We start from the raw sequence: 16366 nt of genomic DNA, 5'->3' as shown, positions 1-16366 counted from the left end.
AATAATAATGGGCATATGTTGCACAATCCAGGTGTGGAAAGCTCTTAGAGACTTAACCAGAAAGACTCACAGCTGTAATTGCTGCCAAAGGTGCTTCTACAAAGTGTTGACTCAGGGGTGTGAATACCTGTGTAAATGAGATATTTCTGTATTTTATTTTCAATACCTTAATTACAATTTCTAAAAACAAGTTTTCACTTTATCGTTAGGGGGTATTGTGGGTAGATGGGTGAGAGACAACAATCAATTAAATACATTTTGAATTATGGCTGTAACACAACAAAATGTGGAATAAGTCAAGGGGTTTGAATACTTTCTGAAAGCACTGTATGTATGTGCGTGCGTATATGTGCATGTGTTTTGTTCTTTCTTGCTCTGTGGTCAGGATGCAGGAGAGGGGGAGGCCCCTGATTGGAGGTGCTCTTTACGAGCTGGAGGTAGAGAGTGTACTCTCCTCCTGGCCTCCGCCAGTTCCGCTGGAATAACAGAGCACAGAAGGCCCGGTTCTCCCTGGAGCACACACACGCACACACACACTACTTAACCCTCTCTCAAACAGCGACCACACACACCGGGTATATGAAGAGTACAATTCTACAGAGCAGTTAAACGCAGGAGCTACAAGCAAAACATTGGCTTTATTTATGTTCTATTTTATTCATGTATGTCATACATCAACAGTATAACCTCAGTATATCAAATACAAGCAGACAAACCAGACATTTGTCAATTATACAATGGGTGGGTCTAATCTTGAATGCTGATTGGTTAAAACCGCATTCCAGCCTGTGTCTTTTCCATAGATTTACCGCTGGCTAAATCTATGACGTTAAACTGCCTATTTACTCTGTTCCATCTGACTGCGCAATCCACTGTCTCATCAGCACAGCCAAGCAATTTATAAACTTGATCTCCACTATAAAAAGCATCAAAACATTATCTCACATTCCTTTTAGACTAACATTTCGTTTTCAACAGCGGAGATTTATATAAACTTTGCTGTCTGTCTCTCCGACATTTGCAACATTGTTTCAATATTCAAATTGGATCTTCATCTGTCCCATAGTAATGAACGTGTTGGGATGAGACAGACAGACAGGCAGCGTTTCTCAGCCAGTCCGAATCACGAATCAGCTGCCATCGTTTTTATGGACATATACAAAGAAATGTCAATTGAAAAAAAGGTCTGTTTGAAGTGATTGTGTTAGCGGTGTTGTTGGCTAGCTCCTCTGAACAACAGTGTCCTGACAAGTGAGCACATGTTCTATGCCAGGCTATATCGCACCTCATTAGCTCATTGTTATGGATGTATCCAAATAAATGTCTCTAGAAAACAGCTTAAACAAATGCAAGTGCGTCTACTTTGCTGTTATTCTGGCTGCACTTTTTGACATGACTGTAACTTAGCTGTAGTTGGCTAGCTAGCAAGCAAGGGATAAAAACGTTGCCAGCCAGTATGGCAATGGAACATTTACAACGAACCACTGGGTCACGTCCATAGATACAGAACAAAAAGACTGAAAGACTGGGTCGCGTCTCTAGCAACCGAACCGATAGAACGAACGACCAGCTGGCTTGGGTAGCAACCCCAGATTTGTGTCGGGACTATATCTCGTGGAAGGATGAAATAGTATGAATAAATTCATCAAAATATATATTTTTTCATCATAATGTGTCAATCATTATTTGAGTATGTTGGTAACCCGTTGTATAAAAGTGATAATGCCCTCGAAGCCGGTGTTTGGAGGATTTATTGACATGGTTTGCCGGACCTCGATGAACAACACCCGTGCCAATATATCCTCCAAACACCGGCTTCTCGGGCACCATCACTTTGTCTCATCTACAGTACACACAGTGTTTCCATGCAAAAACTGTATATATCTCAATGGTGACAGTAACTGTTAACAAAACAGTATACTTTATTATAGGTCTAGTATGGTAGAGCATAACACAAAACAATGAAAATGGCTAGAAATTGCTCAATTGTTACAGTTTGAATATGTTCAGTTGCTCTGTATTAGTGTGGTGTGTGCGCGCATCTCACATGTGTGTGAGATCATTTTCTATGCCAGGCGGCTGGGTCGTTGCCACACTCTCATCACCGAGAGAGTGCTAGTGTGTACCATTCGGCGGAAGGCGGCACGGGGGAGGAAGACGCCGAGACAGGCGAGACAAGCCCCGCAGCCTTCCCTTCTCCTCCACACCTCTCATGAACCCGCCAACGCTATGTGCTGTGCTGTGTGCTTGCGTTTGTTATTCACTAGGGTAGCCTCTTTAGCTCTACCTCCCGAGAGAGAGAGAGAGAGAGAGAGAGAGAGAGAGAGAGAGAGAGAGAGATAGAAAGCGAAACTGGGGAAAACTATAGGTTTGGACACACTCAGCACAACAGCACCATACTGTCATCCAACATTATCATGGCTTTTCAACCTGTGCCACTTTCAGCTACTTGAATGCCAAACAGGAGGCTGTCTTACATTGTATTACCTTCTGCTGTGCCATGGATGCTATAAATAAGATGATAAGGTGTTCATTTGTGAGATATAGGTAAGCCTACAATGTGTTTTTCAGCAGTAATTTCAGATCTGTTGAAATCCCAGCCTTGGTTTGTGAAAACAATTCACCGGAACCCGCACTGCTCATAAACAATAGATAGAATATAACCAACCATCACAAGCCATCAGACAAGCACGTCTGTAGAGAAAGGCCTGCCATTTCTGGCTAAGCAAACAACAGGCACTGACAACAAAGAGGTGTGCACACTGCTATAAACAGTACGATTACAATAGGCTTTTGTGTCAGGACTCAGAAAGCCAATTCCTGGCAAGTTACTTGAGTCATGTCACTCTATGACTGTTAATTTACTGTCAGTAGAAATGACAAACATTTTTTTTAAAGAAAGACAATTTGCAGACAACCCGACAATATTTATTGTGCCACTGTTCAGCTGCAGTATAACATTTTATGTTAAATTCCCCCCAAAACGAATCTACTTATGTATTCTTCCCGAACTCTCTTTTTAGTCAATGCATTCCATTTGTAATTTTGTTTTCCGTGAACCCTATGTGGTAGTAGCGTATATCTCTATTCTTGGCTGTGAAAAAAAACGTCACCAGTTTACCTGTATCACTCAAACACTTCCTGCTTATCTAAACCGCTTTTGCCTTGCGTGCCTCACAAACAAAAATCAGCAGTAGCCACGCTCAGTAGCTCGCTAAGCCCCTTACGCCCTCAAGATTAGAGCTTTGGAGCGATGACAGATGCACTCCGTAGTGATAAAAAAAAAAACACACACACACACTGCACCTGTGTGAACAGATTCGGCGACGGTGAGTCGGCAACGGTGAGCCAGCGACGTGCTCGCTCAAAGCCAGCACACTGGCGCAGACACCACACCTGTGACGCCTCACAACCTGCATGGCATAATGCCATTAGCTCAGATGTACGGGGACGGCATGGAAAACACAGCCCAGTGAAACAGCTAGGAGAGGAACATCAGCAATGGACAGAAGAGCCACGAGAATGAGATCAATCTAGCAAAAGGGAGCCTGACTAGTCACCCATTCATATTACTTATTAACTTGGACTAGAATTGTGCCATTCAATCTCGGCTTCATGTTGTGGTTTGAGCCCGTGTTGATTTCAATGTTGTGTATATATCTGTGAATAATGACATAAAGAAGTGAATACTCAACCAACAGAACGAAAACTTCAGGCCAAGCACCATACCCTCATATGGTGTTTTTCCCCCTTAATAATATCGCAATCAACTTTTACCAGTTGAACGTAAACACACATATAATCATTTTTTGTATTACAATTCTTCTGAAATATTGTATTAAAATATGAACATTTGGCAAAATCTCTTTAAATATGTGCAATAATAGTACAGACAATTGTCTGTAATGTCCCTCAGTCGTGCAGTTAATTTCAAACACAGATTCACTACAAAGAGACAGGTGTCCTTCCTAACTCAGTTGCCGGAGAGGAAAGAAACCACTCCGGGATTTCACCATGAGACCAATGGTGATTTTAATAAAACAGTTACCGAGTTTAATGGCTGTGATAGGAGATTACTGAGGATAGCTCAACAACATTGTAGTTACTCCACAATACTAACCTAAATAGAGTGAAAAAAAGGAAGCCTGTACAGAATAAACATATTCCAAAACATGCGTCCTGTTTGCAATAAGGCACTACATTAAAACTGCTAAAAATGTGGCAAAGAAATTAACTTTGTCCTAAATGCAAAGTATTATGTTTGAGGCAATCCAACACAACATATCACTGAGTATCACTCTTCATATTTTCAAGCATGGGGTTGGCTGCATCATGTTATGGATATGCTTGTCATCGACAAGGACTAGGGAGTTTTTTAGGATAAAAAGAAACAGAATAGAGCGTGTGAAAAATTAAGTGTGTGAGGGAAATAAAGTAGTGATGGAAATTTCACAATTCTTTACCTAGGCAGTTTTACATATTTTAAGAGGCCATTCTACACAATGGAGATTAAAAGTTGGGTTCACAGAAATTGAACAGTTCCCACAGGCAAAATCCTAGAGCATAACCTGGTTCAGTTTGCTTTCCACCAGATACTGGGAGACAAATTCACCTTTTAGCAGGACAATAACCTAAAACACAAGGTCAAATATACACTAACTAAGTTGCGAACTAAGACGTCATTGAATGTTCCTGAGTGTCCAAGTTACAGTTTAGACTTAAACCAGCTTGGGAATCTATGGCAAGTATGGAAAATGATCAACAACCAATTTGACAGAGTTTGAAGAATTAAAAAAAGAATAATGTGTTAAAATGTTACAATCCAGGTGTACAAAGCTCTTAGACTTACCCAGAAAGACTCACAGCTGTAATCACCCAACCATTGAGCATTATAGACCAATATTATTCTGAATAAATTCTGTCACAAAAGGCAGATTGCTTAAGACCAATGCTGCTTACTCTGTGTCTCAATAAAAGTCAAATGTAGTTTAGAGCAAGCGTTTAGCCCAGTCGTCATCAACAGACAATTGGAATCAGCAATGCAACATACAGTTTTAAACCAATGATAAAGCAAGGAAAACAGATGTAAAAATTTAAATTCTGATGAAACCATAATCTTACCACTGGAGACGAAATTCGACACCCAGGGCAATCACAGATTGGGGGATGTACCTGTAAGATTCCTTTGGACATAAGGGTCTTTAAACTTTTCCCTGAGAGAGAGAAAGAGTGAGAGAGAGAGTTAGAACGAGTTATAACACAAAAATAAACCATACTTATACAGGACCCGTTGTTGATATCAGCAACTTTAAATCAATGACATGTAATAACCTACACATGGAGGTGATTACAAATGACAGGACCTTCAAGAGCCTTATATAGGACAATATATTTGTCTAGCGAACATACGTTAACAGAGTCTACGCATAAACATCAATAAAACAGTTTGTGCAACACAAAACGTGGATAATTGTTGAATAATAACTCAAACATAAACATTACATTTGGAATTGCCAGTTTTTCAAACTAAATGACCTAGTTTCACCGATGAGTTCTAGTTGAGCCCCGTGTGTTAAGATACATGACAGTAGGCTATTGTCATTGTATCTAATCTCAGATATGAAACTATCTTTTATCCGGCTAGCATGTTTTGCCTGAGGGCAACACCCTCTCCCAACAGAACTTGGGGTGAGGTGAGGTTCTAAAATAAGTGCGCACGCGGCCAGCGCAATAACCGGTCATTATTAAAATAGGCCCAAAGTTAGTCAATAATATCAATTGTTCTAGTAATAAATCAATTAATAAAAATATTCTGGTACGTTTGTTTTGTCTGAGCCAATGTATAACTTTTGAAACCAAAATAGTAGCCAGCCAATAACATCATTATTTTGGATAGTTGCAACGCAAACATAATCTACCCAAAATAACCAAAAGTGTAAGGAATAGCCTACAACTTCAAGTCAAATAATTTCGTTCCCTGTCTCTAACATCATTCTGGTCTTTTGAGATGTCAACACCCATTTAGCCTTCTGTTATACCCAACACTCAACGGAATGATACCCGCAACGTCTATCAACTGCCATATAATGTTTAAACAATTCTGTACCCAAATATTAACGTTTTTCACCTTAGTCCACGACTCCTTACGCCCCGTTTTGCGAATGGTCGCTGCCTGTGAAGATACAGTGAGGGTATGTGCCTTTTCTCATCTCTCTTCTTACGCGCTGTAGTTGGTGTACTGCTGAGTAACCCTTTAACTACGAAACGCAGAACCAAACCAGGGAAACCGAATTTCCACTCACCAAACAATGACAAAAACCTTAAATTGGGTATCCTCCTCAAAATGAACATACTTTTAAAAAAAGGTATACATAATGTTTTATGTTGCCTACCTTTGTGCCGTATACTTCGTTTCCAATCTTTGGCGGTTTCCCTTCCACTGACAAACTGGAACTCATTCGGGGTGAGCCACTCGCCCCGGTATTTGATTGAGGGTCCCTTACTACCTTGGCACAGTTTGTTAATGTATAGTAAAGCCTTGTTCTCCCCGCACTCCACCTCGATGCATGGTTCCCCGTTCTCAAAAAACGGCTGAAAGTCGGGGATGGAGGAAAACCTCTCCAACATTAAGTCGTCCGGGTGATGGTGAAGGTGCTGGTGATGCAGTGCCGAGTCGTGGAGCCCCAAGTACAAGCGGTGATGTCCGAAAATATGGTCGTACTGCGGTGGGTGCGGGGTCACCACAGTGATAGCGGTGTCATTTAAAGGGGCCAGGTATTCGGACTGGTTGAAGGCAGCCAATGCCAATACGTCCCCATCCAGTCTCTCCTTTTTGATGGCAGGCATGTTACTGGGAGCGAAGCGCCGGTAACAAGTGATTAGCAGCTAGCCCGAGCCAACTTGTGTGTCCTCTTTTCGGAGTTGGTCAGTCGTCCCAGACTTGAAGACGAGCCACTTTGTTTTAGGCAGGGCTCCGGTGTCGCTCTGTGACAGCGGTCTGTTGAACTTCCCCGACAGATTGCCATTCACTAGTTTCCAGCTCTCTGTAGTCGCCGCGCTCTCTGCCGCCACACTCCACCACTCACCACTCGCATGACGGTTCTCGCCGCGCTCCTGCCTACCACCCGCGCTCCTGCCTACCACTTTTAATCGGACTTGCGCTACTAATACCTGCTACGTTGGAGTGGTCATACCTTAGCCATGGACATCACGTTATCCACAATGATCATTGACACTTCCCCACATCTCTTCAGTTTAGTATTTTCTAAACAGTAGGCCTATTGTTATGATGTTGGTTTATCTTATTTTACCTGCCTTTATTTATTGCAATTAACAGGTTTACAGTCATTGTGCCTTCCAATATGCTGGTATTACGCAAGACGGTCTCTACCTGAATAATAAACAAAACTTGGCTATACAACGTCTTGTTTGATGTATTAGAAGTAGTACAAAAAGATGCAGGTATAGGCTCCTTTGCTTACATACTTTCCATATGCCATAAAACTAGAGCCTATGGCTTTCTGAGCATTGCAAACTTCCCTATTTTTCAAGATATTTCAAAGTATTTGCGTGGAACAAATTCAACTGACGGGACGTTTGAAATAGTTGTGTTTTAACCCTGTGTAGGCTATATCGTTAAAGTCACGGTGAAGTTCACAGACCCAGACCAAACAAGATTTGCACTCTCCGCCGCTTCTCAACTTGGCCCATTTAAACAGCCGAGGTTTTGCGAGCGCGAAAACTTGAAGGGGGGTGCGCGACGGACGTCATTATTGCGCAAAATATAGCCTAAACACAGTCACATTTTCCTGACATATACTGTAGCCTACGGATTATAATAATTCCCTATTCTTAAATGATTATAATATTCATGTTCACATATCAGCAGGTACATATAGCCTACAACAACAATACATATTGAAACAATACAATTCAATGTCAGTTGATGGTTAGACCTACCAAGGTAGGGATACATTTTTTGATAGGCTATGCTAACATAGAAGTAGACCCCATTGTCTCGCAACAACAAGCAAACACGTACAGGCCTATAGATTATATTCCATTCAATTCAACAACAGCTTTGAGCACATATATGTTCATTCTCTTTCATTTGTATTTGCTCATATTTCAACCCTTCACAACCTCTGAGGTTCAGAATGTGGTGGGTGTTCTCTGTTGTGCCCTCAGTGCTTGAAGTCAATCTTTGTCTTGTACTCTTTGTAATCATCTTCCCACTACTGTAATGGTCACTCTCCTTCGAGAAAAAAACATGGTCATTTTAAATATCTGGAAGGGATATTAAAAGAATAGAAGATTTTATTCATCACATTTGTTCAGTCAAAATATCAGCCATTTCTCAAAACCTGACTGCATTTGTGAAACTTCAAATCAAACACACCAGACTAAATGTTGTGTGTTTGACCTTACCAAATTTATATGACCTAAAAATACCAATCACATACAAATCTAATCCCACACAGGTTGTTGTGAAATGAACAAAGGCGTGAGTGCAATTAGATAATGGATAGAAAGACCTGTACGTGCTGTTCGCCTTCACATAGTCCCATAGTGGTAATATCTTCCATTGAAGAGGGCAAGGGCATGATCCAATGGACCTGAAAAAAAATCAGAGTAGAAAGTCACATCAGGAACGGTACTCAAAGCTGATCTAGAATCAGGTCCCCCTGATACATATATTCTTATTGATACATATATTCTTATTCATTAGGATCTGAAAGGCAAAACTGATCCCGGATCAGCACTCCAGGCCGTGACCCGTCAACTTATCACCACCCAGGTTTCTCCATCCTCCACACCACCACATGGAATAGCCATTCCACAGCAGAGGTTGGGCCCAGAGTGCTGTGTGTCAGACGCATATAAATCACACCGAATGCCCCCTGTCACGCACAGGAAGGAGCTATGCACTGCAAAGGGGCCCGAGCGCAGAGGGCCATAGATAAAGCATTGCTGAATAGCCCTACTGCTTGGATTATACAGCTATAAGCAAAAACATGCATGCACACATACATACCCATATACTGTATACAAACACACACACACACACGCACACACACACACCACACACACACACACACACACACACACACACACACACACACACACACACACACGCACACACACACACACACACACAGATATCTCCTTCTCACACTGAAATTCTCTGGTCCCTGATTCAATCATGTCAACCAACACAACACAATAGGGTGAATGAGGGAATGAGCAGCATGGGCGCTTGCTTACATGACATGGTAGAGGGAGACCATTCTCACCATCACCTCTGCAATACTTTATGAACCATTACCTTGTTTACTGACATTAAAGGATATACACTATACATACAAACGTATGTGGACACTCCTTCAAATGAGTGGATTCGGCTATTTCAGTCACACCCATTGCTGACACGTGTATTAAAATTGAGCACACAGCCATGCAATCTGCATAGACAAACATTGGCAGTAGAATGACCTTACTGAAGAGTTCAGTGACTTCCAACGTGGCACCGTCATAGGATGCCACCTTTCCAACAAGTCCGTACGTCAAATTTCTGCCCTGCTAGAGCTGCCCCAGTCAACTGTAAGTGCTGTTATTGTGAAGTGGAAATGTCTAGGCGCAACAACGGCTGAGCCGTGAAGTGGTAGGTCACACAAGTTCACAGAACAGGACCACCGAGTGCTGAAGCGAGTAGCACGTAAAAAAATAAAAATAAATTGCAACACTCACTAGCGAGTTCCAAACTGCCTGTGGAAGCAACGTCTGCACGTTCAGGAGCTTAATGAAATGAGTTTCCATGGCCAGGCAGCAGCACACAAGCCTAAGGTCAACATGCGCAATGCCAAGCGTCGGCTGGAGTGGTGTAAAGCTCGCTGTCATTGAACTCTGGAGCAGTGGAAACGCATTCTCTGGAGTGATGAATTATGCTTCACCATCTGGCAGTCGACGGACAAATCTGGATTTGGCGGATGCCAGGTGAACGCTGCCCGAATGCATAGTGCCAACAGTAAAGTTTGGTGGAGGAGGAATAATGGTCTGGGGCTGTTTTTCATGGTTCGGGCTAAGCCCCTTAGTTCCAGTGAAGGGAAATATTAACGCTACAGCATGCAATGACATTCTAGACAATTCTGTGCTTCCAACTTTTTTGGCAACAGTTTGGGGAAGTCCCTTTCCTGTTTCAGCATGACAATGCCCCTGTGCCAAAGCGAGGTCCACACAGAAATGGTTTGTCGAGATTGTTGTGGAAGAACTTGACTGGTCTGCGCAGAGCTATGAACTCAACCCCATCAAACACCTTTGGGATGAATTGGAACGCCGACTGCGAGCAGGGCCTAATCGCCCGTCTCACTAATGCTCTTGTGGCTGAATGGGAGTAAGTCCCCGCAGCAATGTTCTAACATCTAGCGGAAAGCCTTCCCAGAAGAGTGGAGGCTGTTATAGCAGCAAAGGAGGGACCAACTCTAGGTTAATGCCCATGATTTTAGAATGAGATGTTTGACGAGCAGGTGTCCACATACTTTTGGTCATGTTGTGTATGTCTTCTGTTAGCGGTGGGTCAAGTTATGAAGCCGGGATTCAATCTGATCAGCGGTAGATATTGCGTTATTGCGCTCTTGACATTTAAAGGTATCTTCTGGTTGAGCCAACCTAAGCCACATGGACTGTTCGCCATATTCCAGTCCAACAGGTGGTACCGGTGCATCAAGGCTCAGACCAACAGACTCTTAAACAGCTTCTATCCCCTGGTCATAAGCCTGTTAAATGGCTAACAACTACTGCTCTCCCTCTCCCACAGACTATCCACACGGACTCTATGCCCATCCACGGGTCTCTACCCACTCACAATCACAGCATTTTTTGGGGAAAGAGCTCTCAATGTAAGAATTTCACTGTGCTGTTTTACACCTGTTGTATCTTGTGCATGTGGCGAATAAACGTTGAAACTTGAAATTACATGTAGCCTTTCCGTGAACGCGGTCTCTGCGAACGTGGGAGCATTGCCTTTAAAAAATAGTCGACAAAGCACGATCAGATTGAATCCCTGCCTTTTAACTAGTCTGAACCATAGATGACCGTGATGATGATATCTGATCTATAAAAGACTGTAGATATCATGCCTTGGTTCATAGCAATATTACAAAATGGTGTGGTAGGCTAATTTCTCCAGTGTCTCTAAATGTAGGCTACATCTAATCAAACAGGGTATTATAGTAACAGGCAGGAACAAAACCTTGCATAAGCAACGGACCTTCAAGGTAGAATGAACAACTGTTTCTAGGAAGGCGACTTAGTAGGTGAACATTTTATTTGAATCCTCTCTTTTCGCCCCCGTCACCTCAGAAACACCTCTGTGGAAATGTGGGCTCCGGTGTCGATAAGGGTGCTGGGGCGGACCTTTAGGAGAGCCCTGGGGAACCCTGTCATCACTGTCATATCGGGGATACCCATGCCCCCTCACACCCACTCCCAGCCTGTGACTCATTGTCTCCATTGCATTACTGCACCCAGACACCCACCATGGAGGGGTTCCCCTAAACTCCAACTGACATGGCAACATCTCGGCCTCCAGCAGTTCTCTGAAGAGGGTTGGCTGTTATTGGGCGTATGATTTCGTTATTGTTCGACCACCACCACCACCCTCTTGTTCTTTCTCTTTCATCTTATATCCACGTGTGGACATAATTAAAACGTCACCTTTGATAGCATGTGCTACTAGGACACCCTCTTTTTTTCACAGAAAAAAAATGGGATTCAATTATATTTTTGTTCAAATAGAAACTACAATCAAATTCTGTGTTTTCTCAATCAAATATTCAGCGAATGGCGTTTTGTTTATTCACTCCACGTCGGCCATACAGATCCCCCCTAATGACGCCCTTGCCTCTGCGTGGTTGTTGGCAGCGGCCCCAGAGCCGCTGAGCTGCCGGCGGGGGAGAGAGGCAATAAATAACCCGGGGAGAGGAGCGGAGACCCCCGGGCGGTGCACAGCCTGACCTGACAAATACTCACTGGAAAACCATCACAGAGTGAGAGCCCACCCCTAGTGCTTAGAGCCAGCCTTTCAGACATGAGCTGCAATATAGGCCTACCCCTATTGGAAAAAGCAGCGTCTCTCCCTCCATCTCTCTCCCCAATCGATAGCCAGACACTGTCTGAGACACGGCGTCAGTAATTAACTATTTAGAGAACTGTTTAGAATTTCTTGCTTGCACAATTTTATAAGCCTCTTATCTTATTGCCCCCACCAAATAAATGTGGCCCCAGACTTTAGCACCAATTTGAGCTTGATAGGTTCTTGTCCTGGTTCAAATAGGAAAGGTCATAAGTGTTCCCACAAGGTAAACTATTAGTACAAAAATAGGTAGAATGTTTTCTGTGTGTGTTTCCTGGTTGTCCTTATAAAACATACATTTTTACCGCCTTCGCCTGAAAGCTCACTGATTCGCTCTTCCAAAGACATCCAAAATGTGGTTTCAGATTAAACTGACAGTGGCACCAAGAGAGCTCTTTGACTTCCAATATTTCAGCACAGCGAGGGGACGCTGTAACAGGACCCGCAGAGGCTCATAGAGTTTTTGCTGTCGTGCCGGCGCCTTTCGTCTCTCTCGCAGGATCTAAAGGGTCAGGATGCTGTCTGTGTGATCCCACACGGCTGCTCTTCCAAATGGATTTATTTCCTTTCTGGACGGCCAGGCAGGCAAGCAGCCCAGGAGGATACTAATTTTAGACCAGCGACTGTAGCTGTCAACGCAAACAGAGGCAAGGACACCCAACCTTTTTCCCCGTGGAACCCCCCTTCCTCCTGCAAGAACACACACTCAAGCGTGCCTGTATGAACACACATACACATACACCAACCACAAACACAAATCAAATTCAATTTTAATTGTCACATGCTTCATACACGACAGGTGTAGACTAACAGTGAAATGCTTACTTACAGTCCTTCCCAACAACGCAGAGAGAAAGAAAATAGAGAAATAATAGAAAAGTAATAGCACATAACAATACAAATAAGAATAAATACACAATGAGGAAAAAAGGGGGTACCAGTACCAAGAAATGTACATATAACTAGGAATAAAGTGATGAGGCAACAGGATATATAATAAACAGTAGCAGCAGCGTATGTGATGAGTCAATAAAAGGTTAGTGCAAAAAGGGTCAATGTATATAGTCCAGGTATATATTTTGTAACTATTTAACAAACTGTTTAGTAGTCTTATGGCTTGGAGTTAGAAGCTGTTCAGGATCCTGTTGGTTCCAGACTTGGTGCATCAGTACCACTTCCTGTGCGGTAGCAGAGAAAACATTCTATGACTTGGGTGGCTGGCATCTTTGACCATTTTTAGGGCCTTCCTCTGACACGGACTGGTATAGAGGTTCTGGGTGGCAAGGAGCTCAGCACCCAGTGATGGACTGGGCCGTACGCACTACCCTCTGTAGCGCCTTGCGGTTGGATGGCAAGCAGTTGCCATACCAAGCGGCGATGCAGCCAGTCAAGATGCTCTCAATGGTGCAACTGTATAACCTTTTGAGGAACTGATGGCCCATGCCAAATCTTTTCAGCCTCCTGAGGGGGAAGACGCGTTGTCGTGCCCTCTTCAAGACTGTGTTGACGTGTGTGGAGTGGACCATAATAGATCCCCAGTGATGTGGACACCGAGGAACTTGAAGCTCCCCACCCGCTCCACTACAGCCCTGTCGATGTTAATGGGGGCGTCTGCCCTCCGTTGCGTGTAATCCACAATCAGCTCCTTTGTCCTGCCAACATTGAGAGGTTGTCCTCCTTGCACCATACTGTCTGACCTCCTCCCCATAGGCTCTCTCATTGTCGTCGGTGACCAGGCCTACTACACTCATGTCATCAGCAAACTTAATGATGGTGTTGGAGTCGTGAGCAGCCATGCAGTCGTGGGTGAATAGGGAGAACAGGAGGGGACGAATAAAGTACGACCGAGGGGCCCCCATGTTGAGGGTCAAGGTGGAGGATGTGTTGTTCCCTACCCTCACCACCTGGGGGTGACCTCTCAGTAAATCCAGGATCCAGTTGCAGGTGTTCAGTCCCAGGGTCCTTAGCTTGTGAGCCATGACCAGCCTTTCAAGGCATTTTATGTAAGTGCTATGGGGCGATAGTCACTTAGACAGGTTACTGTGGTGTTCTTGGGCACAGGGACTACGGAAAGGGCAATACCTAGTCAGTTGACCAACTGAAATGTATTTCCCGCATTTAACCCAACCCCTCTGAATCAGAGAGGTGGGGCTGCCTTAATCGACATCCACATCTTCGGCACCCGGGGAACAGTGGGTGAACTGTCTCGCTCAGGGGCAGAACGACAGATTTTGACCTTTATCAGCTCGAAGGATTCGATCCAGCAACCTTCCAGTTACTTGCCCAACGCTCTAACCACTAGGCTAACTGCCCCCCCATGGTCTGCTTGAAATATGTAGGTATTACAGACTGGGTCAGGGAGAGGTTGAAAATGTCAGATAGCATATGATAGCAAAATGTTTAGAATTGCAGGAAATTCGCTCTAAAAGTGCACATTTTTCTCTTCGCCTTTGACAAAATGTGATGAAATATTATTATAAAACTACACGTTACTCTCTGCACCATGGCAAAATCAGTTTCCCTCCCCCCAAATTGTTTGTTGTTGTTGCAGTTTTATAGCTAATTTCCTGCAATTCTAAACAATTTGCCATGACGGGGCCCCCTGGAGTATGGTGCCGTGGGGCCCCAAATACGGTAGTCTGGCCCTGCGCACGCACACACACTCAAGCATGCCTGCAAGAACACACATTCTGTACACACTCACTCAAAAGCATGCAAGAACACACACACCAAATGTATCGTATGAAAACAACCATAGAATTAAACAAGGGAGCTTAGAGGAAAACAAACATGTAAGGAGGTTAAGTGAAATATTTGTAGATATTCTAATCAATGGTCAAAATGTCAATAGTTTGTCCTATGATTTGAAGATTTGACCTTTCCAGTCTTTATCATGCACAAATCACCATGGCCCCATGTGTCCTCCAACCAGCCCCTATTGGTATAAAACATAATGTGTTCCCTTTTCATCTCAATGGAAGCTCTGTTAATAATTTGTGCAATAAAATATAGCTTGCCTCTCTAAGTTTCTGGGAGTTATTGGCACAATATTCCCCACACAGGAGGTTGGTGGCACCTTAATTAGGGAGGACTGGCTCGTGGTAACGGCTGGAGCGGAATTAGTGGAATGGTATCAAATACAACTATGTGTTTGATGCCATTCCATTCGCTTCTTTCCGGTCATTTTTATGAGCCGTCCTCCCCTCAGCAGCCTCCTGTTATTCCCCTCCATATTTGTGCGAGGCAGTGATAGGAACATAAATTATTTCTTATCTCTTCCGCAATCCATTTTTCAAAGGGTTCACCATATTTGAAAGGTAGCAGCGCCATCAGCCAACCCCAGATAATACTAGGCTAGCATTCAAGAGATTCCATTTACAGATTTGAAATTAAATGACATTATAACCCTCATTAAAATGGTCAGTCCTTAGGTCTATTCAACAACCAATAAAACCAAAATAAGGTTATGACAAGCAAACATGCATTGTCTCACTTGTTTCAAATAGCATATGAATGGTTGCCAAGATAGCCAATCAACAAGGAAATAGACATCCTTGGGCTTCTTCTAGCAAATACGTGTGGAAAGTATTAGTCTTTAAAGTCAGTGTTGGTTGGCCCCCAACCAAGAATCAACAGAATGTTAGGCATTTTCTTGCCTTACTAAAATGTTATAGGCTAGCCCTGGCTGTAAACAAACAACAGCTTCAAAATATGTTAGAATTTTTTTTAATGGACTGTCAGTCTTGTCCTCCATTTGGATATAAGATTGAAACAGGAATTAAAGATATAGTTCAGAAATACAGTACCAGTCAAGTTTGGACACACCTACTCATTCAAGTGTTTTTCTTTATTTGTACTATTTTCTACATTGTAGAATAATAGTGAAGACATCAAAACTATGAAATAACACATATGGAATCATGTAGTCACCAAAAAAGTGTTAAACAGATCAAAATATATATTACATTTGAGATTCTTCAAAGTAGCCACCCTTTGCCTTGATGACAGCCTTGCACAGTCTTGGCATTCTCTCAACCAGCTTCATGAGGTGGTCACATGGAATGCATTTCAATTAACAGGTGTGCCTTGTTAAAAGTAAATTTGTGGAATTTTTTTCCTTCTTAATGCGTTTGAGCCAATCAGTTGTGTTGTGACAAGGTAAGGGTGGTATACAGAAGATAGCCCTATTTGGTAAAATACCAATTCCATATTATGGCAGGAACAGCTCAAATAAGC

General features: G+C 43.1%; 1 protein-coding gene across 7 annotated transcripts in view; it reads right to left on the bottom strand.

Annotated features, from left to right (window-relative positions):
- samd11 (sterile alpha motif domain containing 11) overlaps window positions 1-7698 on the bottom strand; it is a 98691-nt gene extending 90993 nt beyond the window's left edge. For 2 of the 7 annotated variants that reach the window (XM_036988163.2, XM_036988165.2), the window contains exons 1-2: window positions 6393-7698; window positions 5122-5213 (exon numbers count right to left, since the gene is read on the bottom strand). In XM_036988163.2, coding sequence (XP_036844058.2) covers window positions 5122-5213; window positions 6393-6846 — 546 coding nt within the window. In that variant the 5' untranslated portion in view covers window positions 6847-7698. Of the gene's footprint in view, window positions 1-5121; window positions 5214-6127; window positions 6251-6392 lie in introns of those variants that run through there. The other 5 variants (XM_036988164.2, XM_090184458.1, XM_036988166.2 and 2 more) reach the window with 3 other exon arrangements.
- Window positions 7699-16366: the final 8668 nt, after the last annotated feature.

Source organism: Oncorhynchus mykiss, chromosome 9 (genome assembly GCF_057628025.1).
Source record: "Oncorhynchus mykiss isolate SJ-2025 chromosome 9, ASM5762802v1, whole genome shotgun sequence".
NCBI lineage: Eukaryota > Metazoa > Chordata > Actinopteri > Salmoniformes > Salmonidae > Oncorhynchus > Oncorhynchus mykiss.
The sequence above is the reverse complement of the archived record's forward strand: the minus strand, read 5'-3'. Positions and strand labels throughout refer to the sequence as shown.